The sequence below is a fragment of the Mesoplodon densirostris genome, chromosome 2, assembly GCF_025265405.1.
Source record: "Mesoplodon densirostris isolate mMesDen1 chromosome 2, mMesDen1 primary haplotype, whole genome shotgun sequence".
NCBI classification, from domain to species: domain Eukaryota; kingdom Metazoa; phylum Chordata; class Mammalia; order Artiodactyla; family Ziphiidae; genus Mesoplodon; species Mesoplodon densirostris.
The window spans coordinates 43253175-43280221 of record NC_082662.1 but is presented as its reverse complement, the minus strand read 5'-3'; the positions used below and the strand labels follow the sequence as shown (position 1 = coordinate 43280221).

At 42.7% G+C, this 27047-nt stretch overlaps 1 protein-coding gene across 1 annotated transcript in view; it reads left to right on the top strand.

Annotated features, from left to right (window-relative positions):
• Positions 1-20331, top strand: part of FAF1 (Fas associated factor 1) — a 479002-nt gene extending 458671 nt beyond the window's left edge. Inside the window, exon 19 of the mRNA XM_060089778.1 lies at positions 20074-20331. Coding sequence (XP_059945761.1) covers positions 20074-20157 — 84 coding nt within the window. The 3' untranslated portion in view covers positions 20158-20331. The remainder of the gene's footprint in view (positions 1-20073) is intronic.
• Positions 20332-27047: the final 6716 nt, after the last annotated feature.

The following is a 27047-nucleotide window of genomic DNA, read 5'->3' as shown; positions in this document are numbered from 1 at the left end:
TGCCCAGGGGTTTCACTGGGGGCTGATCACGTAGGTACCCTCTGCCTGGTATATACCAAAATCTCAGAGTCCCAGAAAAAAAGCAGGTGTTCAGCATAAACTATGTTGTTTGCACAAGCAGTTTAGGCACAGTGAACCACTATTATCAGAATAGTGCGAATCCTCCTGAAAACCAAGTTCCCAGATGCCAACCTTGTAAACAAGCCTTTCAAAGGAATAGTCATCAGGCCTCTTCTGTGCACATATAGTTTTATTTTTTAAGATAGTCACATCTCAAATTCACTTCTGGGGTTTACTACTGGATATGGAGGTGGAACTCTGTAAACTGGGAAGCTTCTAAGCATTTGACTTTGCCTCTCATCTTCACTTGTAGCAGAACTTAGTCCTGTAGTGAAGGGTAAAAGCAGCTTCAAAATACTAACAGGCATCAGTTAATCCTGTATTTTCAAAGGAGACTTTCAAGAGAACCCGAGGGAAACTCAGTCCCTGGAGATGGCCATCTCCTACTTTCTAGGGTACCAACATATTCAATGTAAACTTGCCCCAAAATCTGTAGTGGTCTGCTCAGGGCTCCTGCAGTTGTTCTTGAAGCTGCAGCTACTTTCCCTCACCACAGAGATATAATATTTTATCCAAACTGGCTACTTAAAATAAAGGGGGAGTTGTTGGTATTTATTTTTCCTTGCTTGTCTTATAAGCAAGTATAAATCAACACTGTAAGGATGATTTATTTAACAGTACCTCTTCTTTTCAATCACATTTCAGAGGCATTGTAGCCTGAAACAAGCATATACACGGGCCTGGAGTCAAATGGCCCTGGACTTGAATTCTAGATCAACTTTTCACTGAGTGATCTTAGAGGGATTACTTAATCTCTTGGTAAAATGAGAGTAACAGTAGCTACTTTAAAGGGTTGTTGTGAGCATTAACTGAAAGAATAACTGTAAAATGTTTAATATATATAGCATTTAACACAGAGTAAGAATCTAATAATGGTAATTGGTATGATGGTAGTGGTGATTATTTCTCTCTTCATTCCCATTCCATCTTTCCTATCCTTATTTTTTCTTTTGTGTTTTGGTGTCAAGAAGACAAGGAATCTTTATCCACTGTTAACTGTTTGGAAACTACCAGCTTTTCCAGGAAGGATATCAGTCTACCTTACATGCCCAATAACAAAAGGTTGAGGGGGTGTTCAGGTAGAAATATCTAGAGTTTAATATTTGCACTGTGTTTTACCAAGATAGCAGATTTCTTTCATAGTTGGAAACATTCCTGAATTAGTTTATGATATTTTTCCTAGGGTCAAAGACAGGCTTATTTCCTCATGGAGACTTACTTCATTTATGTCAGGGTCCTCCAGGACCTGCTCTTTGTAAACTCAGTTAGGGCAGTAGCTATACTGTCTTATTTGCCTTTGCACCCCCTGTTTCTGACACAGGGACCACACAGGCCTATCACAGAGTAGGGGCTCCCTGAATTGTGGGTGGATGGAGGATGGGTGGATGGTATACACACTGTGGAGGATATGATGATAATTATAACATGGCCTTGGTCTACAAGGCCAAGTCTGGTAGGGGAAATAAGCAAGAGATCACCCTAGCAGGCAAGTGGCACATATCACCAAACAAGGCACAACATGAAGCATACACAGATTTGGCTGAAAAAAAAGGTCTGTCAGGGGTGCAGATTGTAGTGAGCAATGTACCTGAAGCTAAGAAATTACAATTTTATTCTGAAGGCTGTGGGAGCTATTGGTTTTAGAACTGAGTGTTACAGTCAGTTTTTATGATTTGCTGTAGTTATGTTGTATAAAGTGTCACAAACACTAAATTAGTAAATACTCAATCATTGCCTCAGGGGAAATATAGTGTTAAATTACTATGAGCCTCCATTTTCATCAATCAATGCATAACCTTGTTTTATGTGTGTTTCTGTTTAAAGACACTTTATTTAATATATAAGGTTGATTAATTAATATTGAACGCATAGCCAGCAGTACTACAACTCATGCCTAAATGAAGCTTATCTAACACACACACAGTCTCCATAAGGCACATCACAGCCTTCTTAAACTTAGGAACACTAGGTAGCACTTCAGCACTATGCTTAGGGGCCACTGACTGGGGATTGCACACAGTTTGCTATGACTGAATTTAGGATATGAAGTTGGGCATGGAGGAAAATGAGATAGGAGATGAAAAATACTGGAGAGTTTTCTTTGCATTAATCCAACAAATATTTGAGTACCACTTATGCGTAAGACATTGGGGATACAGTAGTGAATAGGCTAAACAAAGTTTTTGCCCTCATGAAACCAATTCTAGTGGAAATTTGAACTAGTTAAGTCAAGGTAGATGTTGAGCCTTATATTAAAGATGAGGAATTTAGACTTAGAGCTGTCAAATATCTAACAAATTGGGTAGCTAATAAGTTGCAGAGCAATAGCTCCAGCTAGGTCTTTATGCCACATTTCTGTTTTTTTCTCAAACCTGTTGATTATTTTTATCAGAAAGGATTAAAGTAGTGAGAGCCTGGGAAAGGGAAACCGGATAGGATTTGAAGTAGACAAGACAACAGTCTTATGGGAGTCAGAACTCAGATGACAGCATTGGGGATGAAGAGGAGGCACAGAATCAGGAAGAAGAAAGAATCAGTGAGATCTGGTGATTGTCTAGCTATGTCAGGGTGCTGGGTAGGGTAGGAAGAAGGAGTTTTCAAAGGTGCTTAGAGGTTCCCAGCCTGAATTACTAGGAACATGCTAGTTACCATGTGCAGAAATCAAAGAAGACAGATGACGCAGGCTCACTTTTGGATTTGTTAAGTCTGAGGTGCCAGGAGAAAGTCTAGGTGGTGCTTTCTAAAGAGGATAAAGAGATTTAAACTGTGAGACTAGTTTAATACCAAAAAAAAAAGAAGGCCCCTGGAAGTAACTGGAGTAGATTTAAAGGAGATGAGGGACAGAGAGACAGTACAGGGCAGTAGTTAAAAGACTAAGCTGTGGAGTCCCAGGCTGAATCTCAACTCTGCATTTCCTAGCTTTTTAATCTTGGGCAAATTACTTAGCCTCTGTGTAACTCAATTTCCTCATCTATAAGAAAAGGATAATGATAGTACCTACTTCACAGGGCTGCTTTAAAAATGAAGTGATACTTGTAAAGCACTAGTATACAGTAAATGCTCGGTATATCTAAGCCGTCGTGATGAAGTTGATGGTAAGGAGAGGAAAGGATCTTGCTAACCCACAAAGGTATTGAGAGAACCAGTGATATTATATAAGAAAACCCATCATTGTATGCCCCTGACCAGATCAAAGGAATACACAAAGGAGTTTTTAAAATATGTTTGAGGTGATTGCAGGCATTTCATGGAAGCTGAGTGGAATTCAGATTCTTAATAAAATCTACCTTTGCCCCTTTTTAACTCATTTACAAAGTACTTGGAACAGTGGAGGGTTATAACAATGACTAAAGCCATTTATTTTATGCCTATTATATGCACAATCAAGTATATTAGTTTTCTGAAAGATGCATATCACCCCCATTTTACAGATGAGGACACAGAAGCTTAGAGAGCTTAAATTTTCAAGGTTGCACAATAAATATCAATACCAGTATTTGATTCCTAAAACCCAGGTTCTTTCCCTACACCATGCTGAAAATAAAATGGAGTGACTATTAGGATTGTGTATAGGTATGTTGGTGTATTTAAACCTTCCAAAATTATTTACTTTGCCCCAGAATTTAATTTTATAAGGTGCTTATAAAGCACTATATCATTTGAAATTGCTCTATCAGAAATCAAATAAACTTGTTAAGGCTCTACATACAATCCAATCTGGCTCCATCTGGCCATAAATAACAAATCATTAGTTCTGTGCTCAGTATTCCAGGTGCTTCTGCAGACACATGTTGCTCACTTAAAGTCTGTATAATAACCCCATTCTAAATACAAACAACTGCAAATGTGTATATGCACAGATTAACCTTTTCTAGACACTCCTTGTAATTTTCAAAGCCAGTGCTGGAGTTCCAGTGCAGTAGCATGTGCATCATGATGCCAGATCCTCCGGGCCTCACTGCAATGCCAGTTCCAGCTCCAGCCCCTGCCTACTTCACCCAGACCACACCCTGCTCTTCACCCAGAACCAGGACCTCAAGGATTCAGGTTTAGTGTCTTTGGCTGAATCCCAAACCTGAAGATTCTTTTGATATTTCCAAATTTATTTCACTTTCCGTCCTCTGGTTATAAGAGCCTTGTGTGAACAGGCCTTCCCCATGCACGCATTTTAGACTGTGAGAACTAGAAAAGACCCTTATTTTATAGATGAGAAAACCAAGATGCAGAGAAAGAAAGTAACTTGATCAAGGCATAGAAAAACCAAAGACACCAAAAGCAGAAATTGTTGACCCAAGTTTACATAGTCACAAAATGAGGGTAAGATATACATTTTTTTAAACAAAAAAAAGAATTGTACACGTGAAGTCTGAAGTTATTTGGGATTATGTCTAATTCATCTGAATGTTCCCTAGTACAGTGCCTGGCACATAACTAAGCGACTAATACTGGTTTATTGTATATGAAAGTATGTCAGTAAAATGGTTAATTAGATTGTAGGAAACAGTTGTGCATATTAGAATGAGACAAGGAGGAAAGAGCAATGTGTAGTTGATTGACACACTAGGGCAAGTTAGGTGTTTATCTTCCTTGTGCTCCCCTGCTGCCCTCTTCCATATTGTAGCCCTTTACTGTTCTGAATTGCAGTGGGCCAATTTCTTGTGCGTCCTGCTCTAGACTCTACACTCCTTGAGGGCAGAGATGGTGCCATGTTCACTATTATATCTCAGTGCCCAGCACAGTTTCTGACATTGTAGTAAACACTCAGGAAATATTTGTCTAGTAAATTAATGAGAAGAAATAAAATATTCCTACCCATTCATGCATCTGTTGTTTTTGTATTTCTCATCTCACCAGGCAGCAACTCATATATAATTTATGGTATCCTGATGGTTGAGGAAGGCAACCATATATCTATATGTATATATATTCTTTTTCAGATTCTTTTCCACTATAGATTATTACTAGATATTGAATGTAATTCCCTGTGCTATACAGTAGGTCCTTCTTGTTTTTCTACTTTATATATAGTAGTGTATATCTGTTAGTCCCAAACTCCTGATTTATCCTTCCTGCCCCCCTTTCCCCTTTGGTAACAATAAGATTGTTTTCTATTTCTGTGAGTCTATTTCTGTTCTGTAAATAAGTTCATTTGTATCATTTTTTTAGATTCCACAAATAAGTGATATCATATGATATGTGACTGTCTCTGTCTTACTTCACCTAGTGTGATAATCTCTAGATCCATCTATGTTGCTGCAAATGGCAATATTTCATTCTTTTTTATGGCTGAGTAATAGTCTGTTGTATATGTATACCACAGCTTCTTTATCCATTCATCTGTCAGTGGACACTTAAGTTGCTTCCATGTCTTGCTATTGTAAATAGTGCTGCTATATGAACGTTGGGGTACATGTATCTTTTCAAATTAGAGTTTTTGTCTTTTCCAGATATATGCTCAGGAGTGGGATTGCTGGGTCATATGGTAACTCTATTTTTAGCTTTTTAAGGAACCTCCAACAAGAGCCTACAATATGCTGCCTACAAGAGACCCACTTTAGGACAAAGGACGCACATAGATTGAAAGTGAGGGGATGGAAAAAGATATTTCAGGTGTTTCTTAACAGTCAGTTGTCAGCCTCTTATTTTGACATCTCCATCAGGACATTCTCAGAAGAATGTAGTGGAGAGGGGACTAAGCTGGGAGCCAGGCAACCTAGGACAGAATTTTTACTCTTCCAGCCATTTGTTGTGTGATCTCAAGGAAGGTACATACTTCTCTGGGTCCTGTTTTCCTCATCTGAAATATGAAGAGATTAAGATAAGTGCTTTCTTAATCTTCTGTCAGCTCTGATACTATATGATTCTATAATTAAATGACCTGGATATAGATAATACCTGCTCCATTGACAACTCTCTTCTGAAAACTAAAACAAAACCATTGGCTTCCCCATCCTACTGGCTTTATTTAAGATCATCTTTTCTCACTCCTTTTATATGAGAATGTCTCTGTCCCAGGCAGTTTATGGGGACTTAAGCTTTTATTTACTGTAGCTGGCAGCTCCTATAAGCTGGGGCTTTGACAATATTTCACATTTATTTATCTGAGCCAGAGCTTAGGATCAGGTGGCAGTTAAGTCACTTAAGGTTATTCAAATGCATTGAAAATGTTGCTTAATAATTCAGAACCAGTTTTCTCTGTTTAGAGTATTAAAGATTTTTTAAATCCTTCTAATTATCCAATTCCAACAGCAGTTTAAATAGACAGGGAAAAATCTGTCCCTTCTGAAAGGGCAACTGATGCAAACTTATTTTCAGTCCCTATGTCTGTGCAGCAGGGCTGACTGAGGTAAGGGCCAGAGAGAGTCCAGAGCTAGAGGACTTGCCTGGGTGACCTGATGATGGTATCAGTGGCAGGCTCTGCCTGCCATAGGAGTGAGGCTACGGGAAGAGGTCTGGGGATATGGCTTCTTTTGACTTTGGGTCGGTGGAGGCTTTAGGGAGGAGTGGGGAGCCTCCACTCAGTCATTCAGTAGGTCAGTCTTTCAGCAAACATTTGTTGAATTCATACTGTTTCCAGCAGTATAGTAGGCCCTGGGGATAGATAGCCAATAAGACCTCATTTATGCCCTCGGAATTCAGTGTAACTGGAGAGACAGACTCATAGACAATTGCAAAATAACGTGAGAGACAGAACAGACAGATAACTCAGTATGAGACTGTAGCTGATCCTTTGGGGTAGGTCCCCAGAAATGGGTTGCCTTGCCTGGTCAAAGTATAAGAGTATTATTTTAACAAACGACGGGGTTGGCGTTGCCTGTGCCTGTTTTCCAGTTTAAACACTGACCTTGAGTCTGCCAGCAGACCTTTAAGCCACCTTGTCTGAGAAGCATAAGGGGAAGCAAAGGTATTAGTTAAGCAAATATGAATTGGCCGCATGCAGGGCAGTGGAATAGGAATATGACGGAGAGACCACAGTGAACATGTACGGCCCCTTTGTCACAGGAGCCATGGCCCAGTGAATCAGAGAAGATGCTCTGTCACTTAGGCCTGGTTTCACGGGAGAAGTAGCAATTGAGCTGAGCTTTGAAGGATGTGTAAGTTTTCAACAGGTAGAACTGGGCGGAAAGGACAGTCCAGTGGTGGAAACAACATAAGCAAAGGTTCAGAGAAGAGAAGCACGAGACATAAATGGGGAATAACAAACTGCTCTGGTCAACTGGAGCATAAGGTCTTTGAGGGGATAGTATTTAGAGATCAAAATAGTAAAGAGTGTTGGGGCCAAGCCACCACCACCCTTTCAAGAAGTTTAGGCCCAGATTTTACTTATTTGATTTTTTTTCTAAAGAAAATAGAATAAATGTCTATTTTGTGACTTACTCCTAAAATGTTAATAAAGGCTTGCTCTGTATTTTTCGATGTTCCATGATGTACATTCTCTGGTTTGATCATTTTTTCATCAAGCACTGATGAGAGCATATAATGCACCAGATTCTTTGCTGGATGTTGGGGATACATGAAACAGTCCTGCCTTTAAGCTATTCAGTCTTATCCAGGAGATGTTTGCATGATGACAGGCTGTGATGATGCTCATTGCAGGCCCATAAGGTGGTGCATCAGATGTCAACATCCTTGTTTAACAAACAAGGAAACTCAGAGGAGGAAAGGTGACTTTTTCATGATCACACAGTTGGTCAGAAATAGTATGCTAGGGTTAGGAGCCAGGTGTGTGGTCGCTCAGAGGGTGCTTATTCCCTTCTCTCCTCCTCTACTCTGAGGCTTGACCTTCTGTGGACATAAGGACTGAACTGATAGGAAACAAGCATGAAGAAATTTCTGGCCAGGTAAAATGCATATCTCCAGCCACCCTCAAGCACCACTTCCTTAACATCTTCTCTCCTAAATACTTTTGTTTCTTATCACGGTACTTTTCCTTAAATCCACGAGTTTGGGAGCTGGTATAAATTTGGCATAGTACAGACCTCCACTGGACCAACCTTCAAAGAAAACTCCTGCTCTGTTCATGATTCCTGCCTTCCAGTTTCATAAGCTTTGGGTGGGTGAAATGTAATATCAAAATAGCTCAGAGAGAGCCTTGGTAACATTTAAGATATTGAACGTGCTGCATCTGGTAACTAGAAAATTTAATGATCTCCTGCTGTTTTGGTAATTGGATAAGTAAATACATCAGAATAAATCACACCAGCAAGTCTTTTGTATGTCGTTAGGGACTCAACTCTTTTAACTCCTGTTCAAAGCTCCAGCTCTTGAGCGGTGTTTACGTTCAGAGTTACGCACGCACCAGCTCGCATGGCCCTGCTTGAGTATTAAAATGCATTCAAAATGCTTACTTTCTCCCCAGGTACTCTGCCTGAAGAGTACATCTAGTATGCCATTCCAGATCTCTCTGAGGCCAGGGAGAAAGGTTTTTTCCAGAAGTTTAAACTAAACATAATAAGGCATTTTAGCCCCTCACAGTCTATCTCCAAACTGTCTTTCTGGCCATGTCTTCCACTACAGATGTGTTATGAGCCTAGCCAGAAACACCACCCATTTACAAATCGGGGGAAATGAGGTCAAAGCAAAAAGGAATTATCCTGTTGTAGTAAGGAATCATGTAAGAGTTTTAAGTAGGAGAGAGGCAGGCTCAGATACTTTGTTCAACTGTCTCTCGAGTGGCAGGAGAGACCCAGAGAGAAATGATGTATTAGAGCTTATTGGGTGTTGAATGATGTTGTCATTACAGATGAGAAATTTGGGTCTTCTGGAGGGTAAATCACTTGCTCAGGAGTATTCATGCAGAGCCAAGATTCAAAATCCACTAGAACTTTTTCTTACTGCCTCCCTAATTAGCATTTAATCCATGTCTACTGGTGATCTGGGGCAAACAATAATCAGGGTTTCTCAGAGGGCTTTTAAGCTGAAGTAGCAGTTCTAACCTGACCGGTTAACAGGTTTCTCTCCTTTCATTTGTCTCTTAGTGTCCTGTTCCAAACACAATGGTTAGTGTTGTGGACCAGTCTTTTAACAGAGGTGTCCTCAGAGCCTTTTATACAAGAGCCCGGCTACCTTCCATCATACCAGCCTCTGAAAGCGAGGCATGTCCCCTCGATCATTGCCTCCCAGCCTGTGTCAGATCATCACACACACTGAAAATATTTGTGTGCATCATTGGAGTAATCATACCAGGTTGCTCAGGGTCAGAGGCAGCTCAGCCCTGAGGATTCTGGCTGCTTTGAGGGATGAGACCAGTATCGTGGTACACCTGTAAGTGGCACACCACTAGGGCTGATCTGCACTGGATTTCTGTTGCCACGCTCCAGAATCCTCACTCATTATTGGCCTATACCTTGTTTATTAAGCTTTCAGAAACAGTGAGCTTGCAAACCACTCTGTAAAGCAGGACTTCCTCTTAGTTACTTGAAATTGTGTCTTCCAGAGCCCAAGAGGGACAGGATCTCGATCTTCTTGTGTTTGTAGACTAAAGCGGCTTTCCGCCGCACCCTACCCTTCTTGGTAGAAGTCCCTCTGTTCCCTCTGGGCCTTCCCCACTAACATTGTTTAATAGTATAGTGACCAGGCTGCTCTCGCCTTATGAGATGGACTGCATTCTACCATTGGAATATGTGTCTCTCTCAATAAACCTGCTTTCACTTTAAAAAAAAAAAACTCGTATAGTGACCAAAACCACCATCAGGGATACCAGTGCAAGGAAAGCGTCACATTTTTTGTTTGGTGCCTAGGATCTCCCTGACAATGTGCCAAGTTTGAGGCCATTGTGACATTAGCAACACTTTAGAACTGGTATCCTCATTTAACAGCCCATCTAAAGGCACAGGCTGGGAATGAAGGCTCCAGATTTGGTCCCAGATCTGCCATGAGTGCTGAGAAACATTGGGTAAGTTCTTCCCACTCACTGGGCTTTTCTTTCCCCATCTGTTACAGAGATGACCTCTAAAGACCCATCCAGCTCTAACAATCACTAGGTCTATGATAATTGAGGAGCTAGACGAGTGAAATTTCCCCAAATGCCCGAGGTAGTAATATACTTTGTTGTGGGGAGGTATATGCTTCAGTTACATGAAGGGATAGTCTTTCCAAGCAAGAGACTTAGAATAAATAGTCTAGTGTATGACTGCAGTACTAAAAGTATCTAGTGTGGTGGTTAAGAAAACAGACTTTGGAGCCAGACCTAGTTTTAAATCCTTGCTCTGACACTTCCTGCCTGTGCAAGCTTAGGCAGGTTATATAATCTCTCTGAGCTTCTGTTCCTCATTTTTAAAGTGGAGGTAATAGTACCTCCCTCATAGGGTTGTGTAGTACTTATAAAATACTTGGAACAGTTAGCACCTAGTAAGCTCCTAATAAATGTTTTGGGGTTTTTTTTTAATTTATTTATTTTTGGCTGCGTTGGGTCTTTGTTGCTGCGTGCCGTCTTTCTCTAGTTGTGGGAGCAGGGGCTACTCTTCTTTGTGGTGCTCAGGCTTCTCATTGCTGTGGCTTCTCTTGTTGTGGAGCACAGGCTCTAGGTATGCGCACTTCAGTAGTTGTGGCGTGTGGGCTCAGCAGTTGTGGCTTGCGGGCTCTAGAGTGCAGGCTCAGTAGTTGTGGCACACAGGCTTAGTTGCTCCGTGGCATGTGGGATCTTCCCGGACCAGGGCTTGAACCCGTGTCCCCTGCGTTGGCAGGCAGATTCTTAACCACTGCACCACCAGGGAAGTCCGGTTTGTTTGTTTTTTAAGTAACAGTTCTTTTTTTCTTTATTTTTTTGGCTGCGTAGGGTCTTAGTTGCGGCACACAGGATCTTCATTGAGGCATGCGAGCTCAGTAGTTGTGGCGCACGGGCTTAGTTGCCCCGCAACGTGTGGGATCTTACTTCCCTGACCAGGGACCAAACCCACATCCCCTGCATTGGAAGGCGGATTCTTTACCACTGGACCACCAGGGAGGTCCCCCCAGTAAATGTTAACTGTTGTTATCATTATTGTAATATGATAAAACAAAGAACAGATAGGCAGCCTACGCCTTAGTTTTCTCTCCCTTTGTTCTTCCTTTAACTTTTCTTTCATTCTCCCTTCTTCCCAACTGAAAAAGTCAAGGAAAGGGATTTTCCTGGTGGAGCAGTGGTTAAGAATCCTCCTGCCAATGCAGGGGACACGGGTTTGATCCCTGGTCCGGGAAGATCCCACATGCCACAGAGCAACTAAGCCCATGCACCACAGCTACTGAGCCTGTGCTCTAGAGCCTGCGAGCCACAACTACTGAAGCCCACACACCTAGAGCCTGTGCTCCGCAACAAGAAGCCACCGCCACGAGAAGCACCCCGTGCACCGCAAAGAAGAGTATCCCCCGCTTGCCACAACTAGAGAAAGCCTATGTGCAGCAATGAAGACCAAACACGGCCAATATATAAATAAATAAATAAAATTAATAAAAATTAATTTTAAAATTAAAAAAAATTTTAAAGTCAAAGAAAGAAAATGTCGTAGAAGCATCCTGTGCTTTGCAGCCACAGAGGACCCACCCAACCTCACTTTCTAGCACCCTAGCTGTTCTACCACACTTTAATAATGGAAAGAATAGCATGTGACACTGTTTCCTGGAAACCCTCACCCCAGTGCCACTGCTTGTCTGTGATCCAATGAGGCAGATTGGTCCAGAAACTACACCAGAAGCTGGGATGTAAATAAGCCAGAGTGTAGTCCCATAATGGGACCCTTCCAGATTGGAAGTTGTTTTTGGGGTTGCATTACCACCTGCAGCAAATGTAGAGGAGAAGTTGGTAGGAGCTACAATTGGTGTTGTGGATAATGATGATAATCAATCCCTTATGTTCGCAAAAGACTTTACAATTACCAAAGCCTTTTCACACCCTGATCAGCACATGACCAGCAGGTTGGCTCTTAAGTTCTCCCTCTGATACTTTGTGGGTGTAACTGCCCTCTTTAAGGATTCCCAGCTCATCAAAAGGTGTTCAAAGAAAATGGACAGTTAGCTATTAGAACCAAGTTGACGGTAACGAAAGTTAGCTTATGTTCCTGTGGGGAACAGCAAAGCCTGTGCCACAACAGGGACATGAGCCAGGACAGCTGCAGAATGCCTGCTTTCTTTATGGCCAAGGGAAAGCCTTTTAGTCACATTAACTGTTCCCTGTTTAGAAGAAGGATCAGAGGTTAAGAGGCAGTGAAGGGCAGTGCATCAGACACAGGCTAAACGCTCACAAACCTGTGTGCAAATTCCAGCATTATCTTTCCTACCTACCTACTCGGGCAAGTCCCTTAACCATTTTTGACCTCAGAGAATTCATCTATAAAGTGAGAATAATAGGAGTACTTATCTCATAGGATCGTTGTGACCATTTAATTAGGTAATATATAGAACAACTAGTATAGTACCTGGCACTTACAAAATGCCAAACAAATGGTAACTTTTTTGGTAGTGATGACATTAACAATTATTTTTTAAACTTGTAATATTTAATATGCATGTTTTATAACAAAATAACAAAATATGTTACTTGTAGCTTACCAAAAAGATTAGTTGTTCTCCTAAGTTTAAAATAAATGCTAATTTTGAACAAAACCAAGGGCAGATATATTTAGCTTTACTATAATATGGGAATTTACATATGCAGCCTTTGTGCTGCCTCATAGAGTAGAAGGAGCTCAGGATTTGAGTGAGAAGACCTGAGCTCCACCAATTTCTAGCTGTATGACCACATGTAACTAATGTCCCTATTTGAGTTTTGGTGTTCTCATCTGCAGAAATGAGGATAAATTAGTCCAATCTCTTAGGATAGCTCTAAGGTTTAGATAATATATGTGAGAGTACTTTGAAAGCTTATTAGCACTGAATAATATTTCGTTGTCTGGATGTTCCAGTTTACTTATCCATTCACCTACTGCAGGACATCTTGGTTGCTTCCAGGTTTGGGCAGTTGTGAATAAAGGTGCTTATTAAACATCTGTGTGCAGGTTTTGTTGTGGACCTTAGGTTTTCAACTTCTTTGGGTGAATACCAAGGAGTGCGATTACTGAATTATGTAATAAAAATATGGTTAATTTGGTAAGAAACCACCAAACTGTCTTCCAAAGTGGCTATGCCATTTTGCATTCCCACTAGCAATATATGAGTGTCAGCGTTTGGTGTTGTCAGTGTTCTGGATTTTGGCCATTCTAATAGGTGTGTGGTGGTATCTCATTGTTGTTTTAATTTGCATTTCCCTGATGGCATATGATGTGGAGGAGTATCTTTTCATATGTTCATTTGCCATCTGTAGATCCTCTTTAATGAGGTGTCTTTAAGGTCTTCAGCCCATTTTTTAATTGGGTTGTTCATTTTCTTATTGTTGAGTTTTAAAAGTTCTTTGTGTATATATATATTTTTTTCCTTTTTTAAAAAATTTATTTATTTATTTATTTTTGGCTGTGTTGGGTCATCGTTGCTGCACACAGGCTTTCTCCAGTTGTGGCGAGCAGGGGCTACTCTTCGTTGCAGTGCTCAGGCTTCTCATTGTGGTAGCTTCTCTTGTTGTGGAGCATGGGCTCTAGGTGTGCAGGCTTCAGTAGCTGTGGCACAAGGGCTTCAGTAGTTGTGGCTCACAGGCTGTAGAGCGTAGGCTCAGTAGCTGTGGCTCACGGGCTCTAGAGCGCAGGCTCAGTAGTTGTGTCGCACGGGCTTAGTTGATCCTCAGCATGTGGGATCTTCCCGGACCAGGGATCAAACCCATGTCCCCTGCATTGGCAGGTGGATTCTTAACCACTGAGCCACCAGGGAAGTCCCTTTGTATATTTTGGATAATAGCTCTTTATCAGGTGTGTCTTTTGCAAATATTTTCCCCCGGTCTGTGTCTTGTCTTCTCATTCTCCTGACAGTTTCTTTGGCAAAGTTTTTAATTTTAATGAAGTTTAGCTTATCAATTATTTCTTTCATGAATTGTGCCTTTGGTGTTGTATCCAAAAAGCCATCACCTTACCCAAGGTCATCTAGATTTTCTCCTATGTTATCTTCTAGGAATTTTATAGATTTATGTTGTACATTTAAGTCTACAATCCATTTCGAGTTAATTTTTGTGAAGGCTGTAAGGTCTGCACATCTAGATTCATTTTTCTCATGCAGATGTTCAATTCCAAAATCAATTGTTGAACCTAGCATTTTTTCTAAATGTGAAAATATTAGATCTAGACTTTCCTTTATTCAATTTCAAAATAAAAGCTTACCTTGGCAAAATTAAATAAAATAAAAAGGATTGATAATAATACCGACCCTACAAGATTGTGATTTAATGTTTGTGTAAATATCTTACAAACTATAAAGTACTATTCATATATTGCTGCTACTGTTATTTTTAGTATTACTCAGCTCCTGCCCTCAAGTAGCTCCCAGCCTAGTAGTAGTGTTATATTTATGCTCAGGTATTTTTTTTTTTAAGTGAGAAGCAGAATAGTGTGACTAGAAAGAACCCCAGAACAGAAGTCAGAAATGAGTAGAATACTGAACTTATCAACTGTGTGATCAGGGCCAAGTCACTTGACCTCTCTGAGCCTCAGATTGCCCACTTGTGAAATGAAGGGGTTGGACTATATGGGATTCAAGGAGCTTTCCCACCCTAACATTCTGGAACTCACTCAGAGTGAGTGGCCTAAGAATGAGAATCTGTCACATTGATTAACATTTTTCTCAGCAGCAATGTTACACTTTTTCAGGGAAAAAAGCAAAACTGAAGCCCAGGGAAATAATAGAAGTACGCTGTACATGAAAAGTTCGAACTGCTGAGAAAAGGGACCTAGAAAAGAATAACTCTCTTTGGCAAAGAACATGTCCCATTTTTGTTAACATAGACAAGTTTCACAAAGCCAATTTGCTAAAATACTTAGGTTTCCTAAGTACTGTATAATGAATAAAATGTCAAGAAGGTTGACTTTCCTTTTCTAACATAGACAAAGTTAGGCCATACCTCTCATCTGAGAATGCCCCTCCTCCCCCCAGGGAGTCCCAAAGGGTGGGTTTCTCTGTTGATTTAGAAAGTCAATAATTCAGTAAAATCCCAAGTAAATGGCAGAACATAAGCTCAGATTGCGTTTCTGTATTCGTATTTTATAAACATTTCAGGATTTTTTCCTTGACCCTTGACCTTTTGCCATTCTTAAAGTGAAGATCTTATGTCGTAGAAGCTTGGTTAGAAAACAACCTCAGGGTCATCTCATCCAACTTCTTTCTCTGTGTGGACTCTACTCTTAGCAGCACCTCTGGCAAAATAGTCCAGTAGTTAAACGTATGGATTCCAAAGCTAGATTGCTATGATTCACATTCTGGCTCTGCTCTTAACAACTTTGAGACCTTGAGCAAGTTTTTAATTTGTTCCATGGTTCAGTTTCCTCATCTATAAAATGGGAATAATAATTATACCTACGTCAGAGGGTTATTATGAAAATTAAATTCTTTTATAAATGTTAAGTTATTATGAAAATTAAATTCTTTTATAAATGTTAAGTGCTTGGAATATGCCTGGTACAAATTAAATGCTCAGTAAATGTTAGCTTTATCATCATGATCTTCTTCCACAAATAAGCCCCTATTTGAATGCTTCTAGGGACAGCAGAGAGTACCCTCACCTCTCCCCTCCCTACCCCTTTATTTTCCCAAGGTAGCCTGTCAACATGTAGGCCAGAAGCATTCTGGTTATCATGAGCTTTGGAATCAGATGGACTTGAGTTTTAAACCTTATTCTATCTGCAACCTTGAGCAAGATAACCCATGGTATCTTCAACTTTAAAATGGCAATAATACATACTTCGTTCGGCTGTTTTGAGGACTAGTTAAGGTATTTTATATAAAGTACTTAGCATGGTTCCAGCTACACAGGAGGCACTAAATACAACTGGCCCTTGAACAACATGGATTTGAACTATGCAGGTCCGCTTACATGTGATTTTTTTCAGTAATAAATACTACAGTACTACACCATTCGTAGTTGGTTGAATCTTGGATGTGGAACCCTGCGTACAGAGGAACCACCAATACGGGAGGAACTGCATATATGGAGGGCTGACTATAAGTTATATGTGATTTTCAACTGCTTGGAGGGGTGGTGCCCCTAACCCCCAGGTTGTTCATGGGTCAACTGTAATTGATGGTTGCTACCATGATGATGATGATGATGAAGAACAAAAAGAAAATACAAGACAGGAGGGGAAGGAAGAAAGGTAAAAGAAAGTGAAGTAGTAGCCACACCAGCAGCTGCTGCTTTGTGAAAAAGTTTTTTCTGACCAGCTGAGTTCTGCTCCCCTACAATTTTACCTCACCAGTCTCAGCTCTACCCACTGGAACTGCAGTAGGCAGAGGACTTCAGGACTCTGTCTACCTGTCCTACTTGCCAGCCCTTCAGACATTCAAAGAGGACTGAGATAGCCCTCTCCTGCCCCTATAGCAGCAGTGCCCTCTCTCAGGAAGACATATCCCATTTTTCAGATGTGTCTTAGAAAACGTGGTTTTTAGGCTTCTAACAGGAGGTCCCTCCTGGCACACTCCCCATCCTGCCTGAATGGGGCCCAGAACACTGCAGGATCGTTTCACAATATGGCCACTCACAATATAGTGTCCTGCAGTCTCTCTGTCCACTCCAGGCAGATGAGAATGGAAACAAAAATTGTCCTTGTTCACTTTAAATTTCTGTCTGAAATGACCTTCAAAGAAAAAAATTGCTTGTGATACAGGGCACCAGAGGGAGCAGCCCCAACAAAACCATCTTTAATGTGAAGCAGTCCATTGATGGCACAGCCCCACTGAAGCTATAGAAGGGGGTCTCCAGATATTGAGACATTAGCCTATCAGGGAAAAGGGAGCCCTTCTGCTGAGCAGCAAGATGGAAATAAGAGAAACAGCCTAGTGCAGGCCTGGTCTCCTGAGACTTTGGGGAAAGAGCTCCAGCTGAAGTTAGACAGACTAGGGCCCTACCCAAGGCAACGCTCCAGCCAGTAATGGCTGCTACCAGCTGAGCACTTACTGGTTCAGTCTGTACCAGAGGCTTCATCAACATTATTCCTTTTAACTAGCACAACCTATAAAAGAGAAACTGATTATTCCCATCTTACAGGTGGGAAAACTGAGGCTCTCAGGTTGTATTACATCATCAAGGTCATATAGGTAGTAAGGAACAGAGCTAGAGTTTAAATCTTAGTTGCTTCACTCTTTTTTACTATCAATATTATACTGTATAGACAGACCCTCACTAACTATGTGGCCTTAACAAGTGGCAACCATGCTGAGCCTCAATTTTGTCAACCTTGCATGGCTGCTAGGGATTAAATGAAATAACATATTTAAAGTGCCTGGCATGTAATAGGTGTTCAAGAAATTCTAGTTTTTTTTTTTTTTTTTTTTTTTTTTTTTTCTTTTTGCGGTATGTGGGCCTCTCACTGTTGTGGCCTCTCCCGTTGCGGAGCACAGGCTCCGGATGCGCAGGCCCAGCGGCCATGGCTCACGGGCCCAGCCGCTCCGCGGCATATGGGATCCTCCCAGACCGGGGCACGAACCCGTATCCCCTGCATCGGCAGGCGGACTCTTAACCACTGCGCCACCAGGGAGGCCCGAAATTCTAGTTTTCTCCTTCTCAAGTCCCAGCTCTCCCACTTAAAGTGACTGGGGAAAATCACTTAACTTTTCTCAGACACAGTGAAAACTGGATGTGTTTTCTGAACATCTAACCTTGCATATTGACAACATGGCAACAAGGCTCCAACCTCCCAACCTCTTTTTGCTTTCTAGCATATCTTTTTGCCAGTATGCACATCTCTGGCAGTATGATTTTGGTTTCTCCCAGCAAGCATCATATTTACGAACCACAAATAACAAAGTAGAAGATGCCGGAAGAGCTCTGGCATGTTAATTAAGAACAATAGCAGAAGCAGCTGGGCAGAAAATGCCAATGAGTCGAAGCAGAGGCAGCAGTAGCTCTGTTTGTTGACAGAAGCCAGCAGAGTGTTGTATGTTAATTGGGGAAGTGGGTAAACATTTGCCAACAGCTTGCCCCCGGGTGCATTGGAAGACAGACAGCAGGCTAGGCCCTCCCCACCACCTTGCCTGCCCATCTGCCCAGAGCCCAAGAGATACGAGTGGAGCAGCCTTGCTATGGGTTCCTTATAAGCACAGAGGTTTCTGGAGGCAGATGTATCTCCTTAATGACCCTCCTGGGCATACCAGGTTTCCATCTGGATACAGTCAAAGGTAGTGTTCCTCCTTCAGCTTGCCAGCCTGCCTGTGACACTCAGGCCCCTAGGGCATCCCCTCCCCATCCGCCTGGAGAAGACAGTGGAGCCATCTCATTAGGTGTGGCTTGAGTTGAGCAGAGGACAAGATTGTCCGTCTCAGGTGCTATAGTCTCTGCCCAGGGACCCAGAGCTCCTGTACATGTCTGACAGAGCAGACTGCCCGGCCTCCCATCATGCACACTTGGAGCTGTCCATTTATCTGTGTGTCTGTTGTCCATCCTTACAGTTGCTCACATACACGGCAGCCCGCGTTGAACACCTGCTCTGTGCCAGACCCTGTGCTAATTATTTATTTTTTCTCACTTAATCCTCACATCAGTCCTACAAGGTTGATACCAACTCCAAAGCCACAAAGCTAATAGCCAACACAGCTGTGATTTAAACCAGAATCTTTCTGGTTCCAAAGCCCGTTGTCCTAGTATTTCTCAGCTTTTTAAAATTTATGTTCCCTTTAGGAAATTTTCGGGTTTTTTTCTCTCACTCTCGGATTCAGAAAACCTCCACATCACATCCTTGCCCCTGACCTAGGAGGCCATAAACCTAATGTGGGGTTCCTATATGATTAACATATCCCAGATGAGCCAAGAAGATTTTGTCTAGCTTTATTCTCTCCATAGTTCATATTATAAAATAATCATTTTTTATTTCTAAAATACAAAGTCATATTATGAACTTGACTCATTTTTTGGACCTAAATATCTTCACCACCACCACCAAGGAGACTGTGATGTGCCTCCCTAGGGAGCCTCTCCTCAGCAGGGGAGATACTCATCTTTGGGCACAGCGGGATGGGCACTCTCTAGTTTACTACAGGTATGTTTAGCAGAAGATCAGCCCCCAAAGCTTAGCTCTTTCCCACCAAGCAGAAAAGGCCCTCCCCGCTGTCAGGAGTTAACCAAACACGGGTCCCCAGCAATGCTAGTGAGTTGTTTGGTAACCAGTACCCTTTCCTAAGACCCTCCTGTTCTGCTGGCCAAGCTGAACTGTGCAGGAAGCAGTGGGCCTCCACCTGCCCTGAGGTCAAATGCTAGCTCTTCCACTAAACTATGAGACTTGACCTCTCTGAGCCCTGGTTTCCTCGGTTATAAAATGAAAGTAACAGGACTTCCCTGGTGGCGCAGTGGTTAAGAATCTGCCTGCCAATGCAAGCGACACGGGTTCGCGCCCTGGTCTGGGAAGACACCACATGCCGCGGAGTAACTAAGCCCGTGCACCGCAACTACTGAGCCTGCGCTCTAGAGCCCGCAAGTCACAACTACTGAGCCCAAGTGCCACAATTACTGAAGCCCGCACACCTAGAGCCCGTGCTCCACAACAAGAGAAGCCACCACAATGAGAAGCCCGCGCCCCACAACAAAGAGTAGCCCCCGCTCACCACAACTAGAGAAAGCCAGCATGCAGCAACGAAGACCCAACGCAGCCAAAAATAAATAAATAAATAAATAAATTTTAAAGCTTATTAAAGAAAAGCAGTAAAAAAATATAAATTAAGATTTTTCTTAAAAAATGGGAGTAACAACACCTACCTCACAGGTTATTTTGAGGATCAAATGATATAAGAGATGTGAAAATGCTCATGCCTGTGCAAAGTAGGCTCAAAATCAATGTGCAGGATAGGATCTGAATGCCATGAGAGAAAATAGTGCTTCTTCCAGTCTTTTTGAGTATGTGTTTTCTTTCTTTTTAGGTAACCCAGCTGGACCCAAATAAATCATTATTGGAGGTAAAGTTGTTCCCTCAAGAAACCCTTTTCCTTGAAGCAAAAGAGTAAACATGGTCCAGCAGTGGAACCAGCCGTTCCTTGACAAGCCAGAGGCCTGCATCAGGAGAAGGGCTCCTCGCCAAGCCACCTACACGCTCGTCTCACTCAGTTCAGTGTCACACTTCTGCCTCTTGCAAGATTGCTGGAAAAAAGTAATAATAAACATCGCTACTTAACATTTCCCATCCACGAGTGTATGTTCCCAACCCTCATCGTAGAGAACTATAGCTCTGCCTCTCTTACCCCCTTCACCTCGCCCTCGTTCAGTGACTAATGCGCTGCTGAAGTGTGAGTGATCATGAAGTAGGATGTTTACCTCTCCAGTGCCCATCTTCCCCACAGTGTCTGGGACAGTTCTGTCTGACCTGTGACACCAAGCTGCTCTGCATTTGATGTGTCTCATTGAGCCAGGGCTCATACACCTCTGCCTTTTTCTTTTCATGACTGAATTTCTACTTTGTCACCTAATTTTAAGAGGCAGGGGGAAAGGGTCAAATGGGACTTCTTGGCATGGAGATTAAACATTGTTGTAGGAAAAAAACATATCATTTTTGTTGGTACTTCCTGACTTCTTTACTAAGACGTAAGGTTGTGTGTGAGGACTGCATTTGACATATATGCAAGATATTCATTTACTGCTCCTGCCTTGGGTCCCCAGGTTCCATCCAGGAGGTATATGCTGTTCCATTACAGTGTAAGAAACTATTTAAGCTTGCAACGTGAATGTTGAGATAGTGTGAAGAGGACCAGTACCAGGACTTCAGTATCTGGCCCAGCTGCAGGAAGCTGCTGTTGGGTTTGCATTTGGGCAGTTAGAACCTCCTGGATACCAGCTCCCAGGTTGCTGGTCCATCAGTGTACACTCAACACAGCTCTCTCCTGCTTTCTGCTCTCTCTATTCTATCACGCATTTGGACCTTGTCACTTGGTGCTTTAAGCACCTTGACTGTCACCAAAATCTGATCAGCCACCCCATGGACTCTGAGCCCTGCTGTCATAAGGAACTGGCTCCACTATTTCATCCTTTTAATGTTTCAGTATTAGATGGTAGACTCCCATCTCAAATGAAAGGGATCTCATTCTATGGCTGAAAATTCTGACTTCATATATTTAAGAGACTTAGGGGCTTGGGGTCTTAGCTCAGAAGACACGTGTTGCCTGAATCTGCATATAATAATTTGGGATGATTTAGTAAATGTGGATTCTTGTTAATCTATGGATTTGGGGTTTGGAGTTTAGTTCATGGAAGCACTGTTTATACCTTCACCGCCAATGAGTTCTTTTCAGTCTTGAAATGTTTCTCCGTATCTGTTTTTGTGTCCAGTGTGGTCTCTATCCTAGGGTTTGGGATCCTAATTTGACATTTTGTACTTGTCCAAAAGAGTCTGAGTGCTGGGTTTTTTCCCCCTGGCCCAAGCCAAGGGGTTCTCAGAAGACTCTAACCACAGCCTGAGATATGCCTGGTCATTTTCCATCTGCCCAGAAGTGGGCATTGGCCAGGAAAATTCCACCTTGTGTCTCTTCCCTGACACCAGAACCAGGGACCTCCCCTGAACACTCTCTTCAAAGAATGTGTTTCTAACAGACTAGTGCTATATCTGCCTGGGTGCAGGCCTTCTCTGGCCCCAGGGGTCTCTCCAGGGAGGCTGAAAGGAAAAGAGACCCAAAGTGGGGGAGTTCAACCTGAGCACTTCCAGTCCAGCTCCACTCCCACCTTCCTAAACTAATGGCCCCACGAGACAGTCATTTCCAATGCTACAGATGCACTAGGGCACCAGCTTTTCTTTTTCCAGGGAGACCGTGTTCTGTAGCTGCTGTGGAGAAGCCACAACCTCGAACTCAGGCCATACTCAGGAACAGCAGCAATGTGTGGGTGGGGATTGGAGAGACACGACTCTGAATTCACTTTCATGTTTAACCTGTTCCATCTAATTTGGGTTTGACGTCATCATATTGTTTCCCCCATCATCTTCACTTCTGCATTCCAATAATACAGACTTTACTCTGAAACCAATTTCATAAAAGTTATTAAATGCTACTTGAATGTGTATGAAGTTTACACACCCTTTTTCAACCCTGCCTTGGAAGGTTTTTCTTGCTCAGTCCCATGAAATCCTATCCTATGGGCCCCTTTGCTAGGAAAGGCCTCAGCTAATTATCACTGTTCATTCATACCATTCTGTTCTACTGAGCTCCAGAACAGGAGGCCAGAGCAATTTTATGCCCTTTCTTACAAATACAACATTAAAATGACTTATATAAAGTTTGGATCCAAGAAAAGCATTAAGTGTCTTACTATCACCACAAAAATAGCAAAGTCCTTTGTAATTCTTCCTCCTACCCTTACACTTCCTTGGGCTTTATATCCCAGCCTCCAGACGCAGAAATGTGTCAATCAGAATATGTGCTCTGTGTTCTTATGCCCAGCTGTCTGGAGTGACGTTCCAGGGCTGCTGTCATCCCTGCCCCATTCCAGTTCACTCCTCTGTGTTTCTTGGATTATCACTTGTATGTTTGGAGCATCAGTTTGAAGGTTTAAGGAAGTATTGCCAGTTTCCCACTGCCTCTCAGAAGGTGCCGTTTGGGGGAGTTTTCTGGTCTGCTATGTTGTCATGCTCTGGCACCACTAGTTTTATGGGACATACAGGTGTTCGTCTTGGAATTGCAAGCATCTGAATGAAGTCTGAGTTCTTTTATGGAATCTTCCCTTTTCAGTGTAGGAGAATAGGAATCAGGCTTTTATGGATTTTATTGGTGACATTAAAAACAAAATAAGTTTGCAGTTGCATTAAAATTGCTACTCCCAAAGCTAGACATTCTGAGTTGAGTGTGCTGGTCAATGACATGGGTTTTAAAGAGGTTGCAGAGCTCTGGCAGATTTCCCCAAAAGCATAAAAGTTGTTCATTTGGTTGTGAGAAAGGGTCTTAATTGTCATAAGCAAGCATCTCTGATTGGCACACTTCCACCGTCCCTCTCAGCCCCTCATCCAACCAGTCCTGGATCCCACAGGCAGATGGAACATGGAATCCTGAATTCAGTTGGGGAGTAACTCACATGGGCATTGCACTTTATAGTCCAAGTGACCCTTCCACATGCATTAGCCCATTTGATCCTTTTTAAAATTCTTGGAGGCAGATCTACACACACACGTGCACACACACACACACACACACACACATTCCAGAGACCTCCGTGTCTTTCAGTTTGAAACTTGGTTCTGCCACTTAATAGCTGTGTGACCTTAAGGTGAGTAACTTCTCTGAGCCTCAGTGCCCTGATAACATTCACACAGCACTTTGCAGTTTACCACGCCTTCCACACCCATCATCACAGTCCACTGCCGTGAGAGAAGCAGGGCAGGCATGATCATTCCATCTTTGTACATGAGGCTCAGAGGGTAGGTACTTGCCTGAAGTCACACAATGTCAGTAGAAGAATCAGAACTCAAGCCCCAGGCTCTGACTTTCAGGGCCACAACTATTCTATAAAGAACCTCTAAGTTTCATGTCCAAGAATGGATCTTAGAATCCCCTACAATTGTATACAAAAAGTTAGATGTGTACTTTTCTAGGAGGAGTGTCTGTATTTCTCAGATTCTCAGTGGGTTCAGTTGACCTGCCAAAATTTAACAGCCACCACTTACATTATGCAAACAACATCAAACCATTTGGGAAGTTGAATTTGTCCATTCTTCTTCTCATCAAGCCTTTTTTTTTTTTTAATCTAAAAGCCACAAAGAGGGTGAGATGCAACAACTAGGCTTTCTTGCCTTGAACCTCTCTCTACATTTAGTGCTTCTCCCTGTCTCACATAATCTGCTTTGGAAGATAACCCTTAACAAGCCCAAATGGCCATATAGCTCTTGCATTTTGAAAGTGTGCTCTGAAAGGAGACACCAAAAAAGAGACTTGCTCTCCAGTCTTCAGTCCATTAACTCTTAGTTTGCAGACTCTCTGTTAGTTGTGGTTCTCAGTTTTGAGAGGTAACATAATGTGTGGTTAAGAGAATAGCCTCTGGGGCCTTATTGCCTGGGTTCAAGCCACTCCTCCACTTACTCGTGTGCCCTTGGGAAGTCACCTCACCTTCCTACGCCTCAGCTTTTTAGCTATAAAATGGATAATAACAGTACCTGGTTGATAAAGTTGTAGAGATTCAATGAATTAACACTTAACTGTTAGCTAACATGTAAAGCAGTTAGAACAACTACTGTCTGGTCTGCAAACTCATGGGATTACAAAAGGAAAAGAGAATGGGTGATGACAGCAGTGAGAAGTGGAAGTTTATGGGGGAAGACACAGAAAACATGAAAAGCGGTTACAAGAAATCCAGGAGCACTGCCCTAGGGCCCTTCAGGGAAGGTCGAAGAGCTCTGCACAAAGTGTCACTGCATTACTGGTGTCCATAAGGATCAGCCCGGGGCATGATGGGAAGGAAGAAGGGGGAGGAGGACTAACTTGCTGAGCACTCAGGATAAGCCCTGTACCATGCTCAGAGCATTACATATGTTACCTCCTGTAACCCCACAACAACCTGCTGGGTGAGTGATCTTGACCCCATCTTGAAGAGGCAACAGGCTCAAAGAGGTGAAGTGACTTGCCCAAGTTCCACAGCTAGTAACGAGCAGAGCAGGGTCGGACCCAGACCTTTGTCTCCAAAGCTCCTGCTGTGTTTATGATGATGCAGTGCTACCTTCAAGGAAATTATGACATAACTAAGGCATTTCAAATAGTAATTACAGTAACAACATCTTTAAATGTTGGAGGATGCTAAAAGGGATAAAAGGTCAGTTTTATAGAAAACTCAGCTTTCCAAAAATGACTCACTCCCCAGTGTGTCAAGAGCCAGAATTTAAGCAATGCCTTTTATTTTTAAGTACTTGCAGTGATTTAAGAAGGTTCCCATAGCTTCTGCCTCTGACATCTCCTAACTCCACTCCCTACTCCTTCATCCTTTGTCCCACTGACATTTCTTCCCTCCAGACCGTTATCATTTCTCACCTGGGTTATAAAACCACATCCTAACTGATCTCCCTTTCTCCAGTCCCTTCTCTTCTAGACCTGTCTCCACCTAGCTGTCAGAAACAGCTTTCTACAACACCTGCCTCACCATGCCACACCCCTGCTTCGATCCCCACAAAGGCTTCCCATTGCCCTCCAAATAAAATCGGATTTAAAACTCCTGTCATCTGTTCCCTACCTCCCTCCCCATCTGTATTTCCAGCCATACCCTCAACACACATACTGAACCACCTTACAGTTTCCTGAAGGCATCAGCTTTCTATCACCTCTGTCCTTGCATGTTATTCCCTCTGCCCTGAGCGCTCTTCCATCACCATTAGACTCCTACCACCATCCATCCAGCCTTCACTTTCAGTTCAGACTTCACTTCCTCCAAGATGGCTTCCCCGACCATTGCCACACCCTCTGCACACTCTCCAGGTTAGGTGCCTGTGCTGTGAGTCTTCAGCCCTGTATTGACTTTCTTGAAGCACTGGATTGCTCTGAACTGTAACTCTCTGCTCTCATGTCCTCCCTCCCCCACCCCCAGGCTGTGAGCTCCCCAAAGAGTCTGAGTCACTTCATATCCTTAAGGCCTAGTGAAATGACTAGTACATAGTAAGCACAGAGTAAATTTGTGCTTATTAACTGAATTCAAACAAAGAAACAATGATGGTCATGTACCAATAAGGTGGTCACTTCCATCTCTAACATCCGGCTTATCTGGGAACATTGTGAGGGCAGAGCCGGGTCGTCGTCGTCTGTTTATTCCCCTAGCCAGCCCAGGGTCTGGCACGTAGCAGTCATGCACCCAGTAGTTACTGAAGCAGTTAATTGCTTGGAGCTGGAGCTGGTGAGGAGAGACAAAGAGTAAGGGGATTGGTGTTGAGCCCCCAGGTAAGCCCTGCACTGTGCTGGGGGCTTTATGCCCTGTCCTCCCACAGCTGCCTCAGAATCACTGTGAGGTCACTACTGTTAATGTCCTCATTTTACAGTTAGCAAAACTGAGGCTCAGAGAAATTACGTCACTGTCCCAGAGACATGCAGTGGTAGGGAGAGAAGCTGACCTTTCCAGTCTGGATCCGAGCCCAACCCTCATGCCGGCTGTGTCTCCCCTCATCAGTGAGGCTCCCTCCCTGAGCTGCTTCAGTAGCTGTGACTTCTAGCCCACAGATGATAGAGTATAAGAAACATTCCCACACACTCCCCTCTGCCTTCCAGGATGCCACACTTCCCTAGTTTTCCTCCCACCTCTCTGAAAGTTCCCCCCCTGTCCCCTCTGTAGTTTTCCTGTTCTGCTTGCCTGTGAAATGTCAGCAGCCCGAGTTCCTTCCTCTGCTCTCTGCTCTTCCAAACTTTCCTTAGATAAGAGGCAATTTGTACTTTGATACTCAATTCAGATCTTACCTAAAGTATAAACTCCATAAGAGTAGAGCCCATGTCAACCTGATTTGTTGTTTTATCCCTCAGCATGGGCCTGGCACTGTGTAGGTGCTTGATAAATGGCTGTTGGTAAGAGAGTGAACATTTATATCATGTCTGCTGAACTCATTTATTCCTCACAACAATCCCATGAAGTAGGAACTATTACTCTCCCCACTTTATTGGTGAGCAAATTGAGGCACAAGAGATTAGGTAGGTAATTTGCCCAGGGTCATACAGCTAGTAAACCAAGAAGTCAAATTCAAACACAGGCAGTTTGGCTCCAGAATTCAGGCAGTTATCACTCCACCCCACTACTTCTCCTCCAGGAAGCCTCATGGAATCCCCAGGACAAGTTAGGGCCCCTTCTAATCCCCGTGTTTACCCCTAGTAGAACACTTATGACATTACTGTGATTATATGCACAGAAGTCTCCCCTGTAGACCATGACAGGTCTGTCCCCACTGGGCCTGGCACAG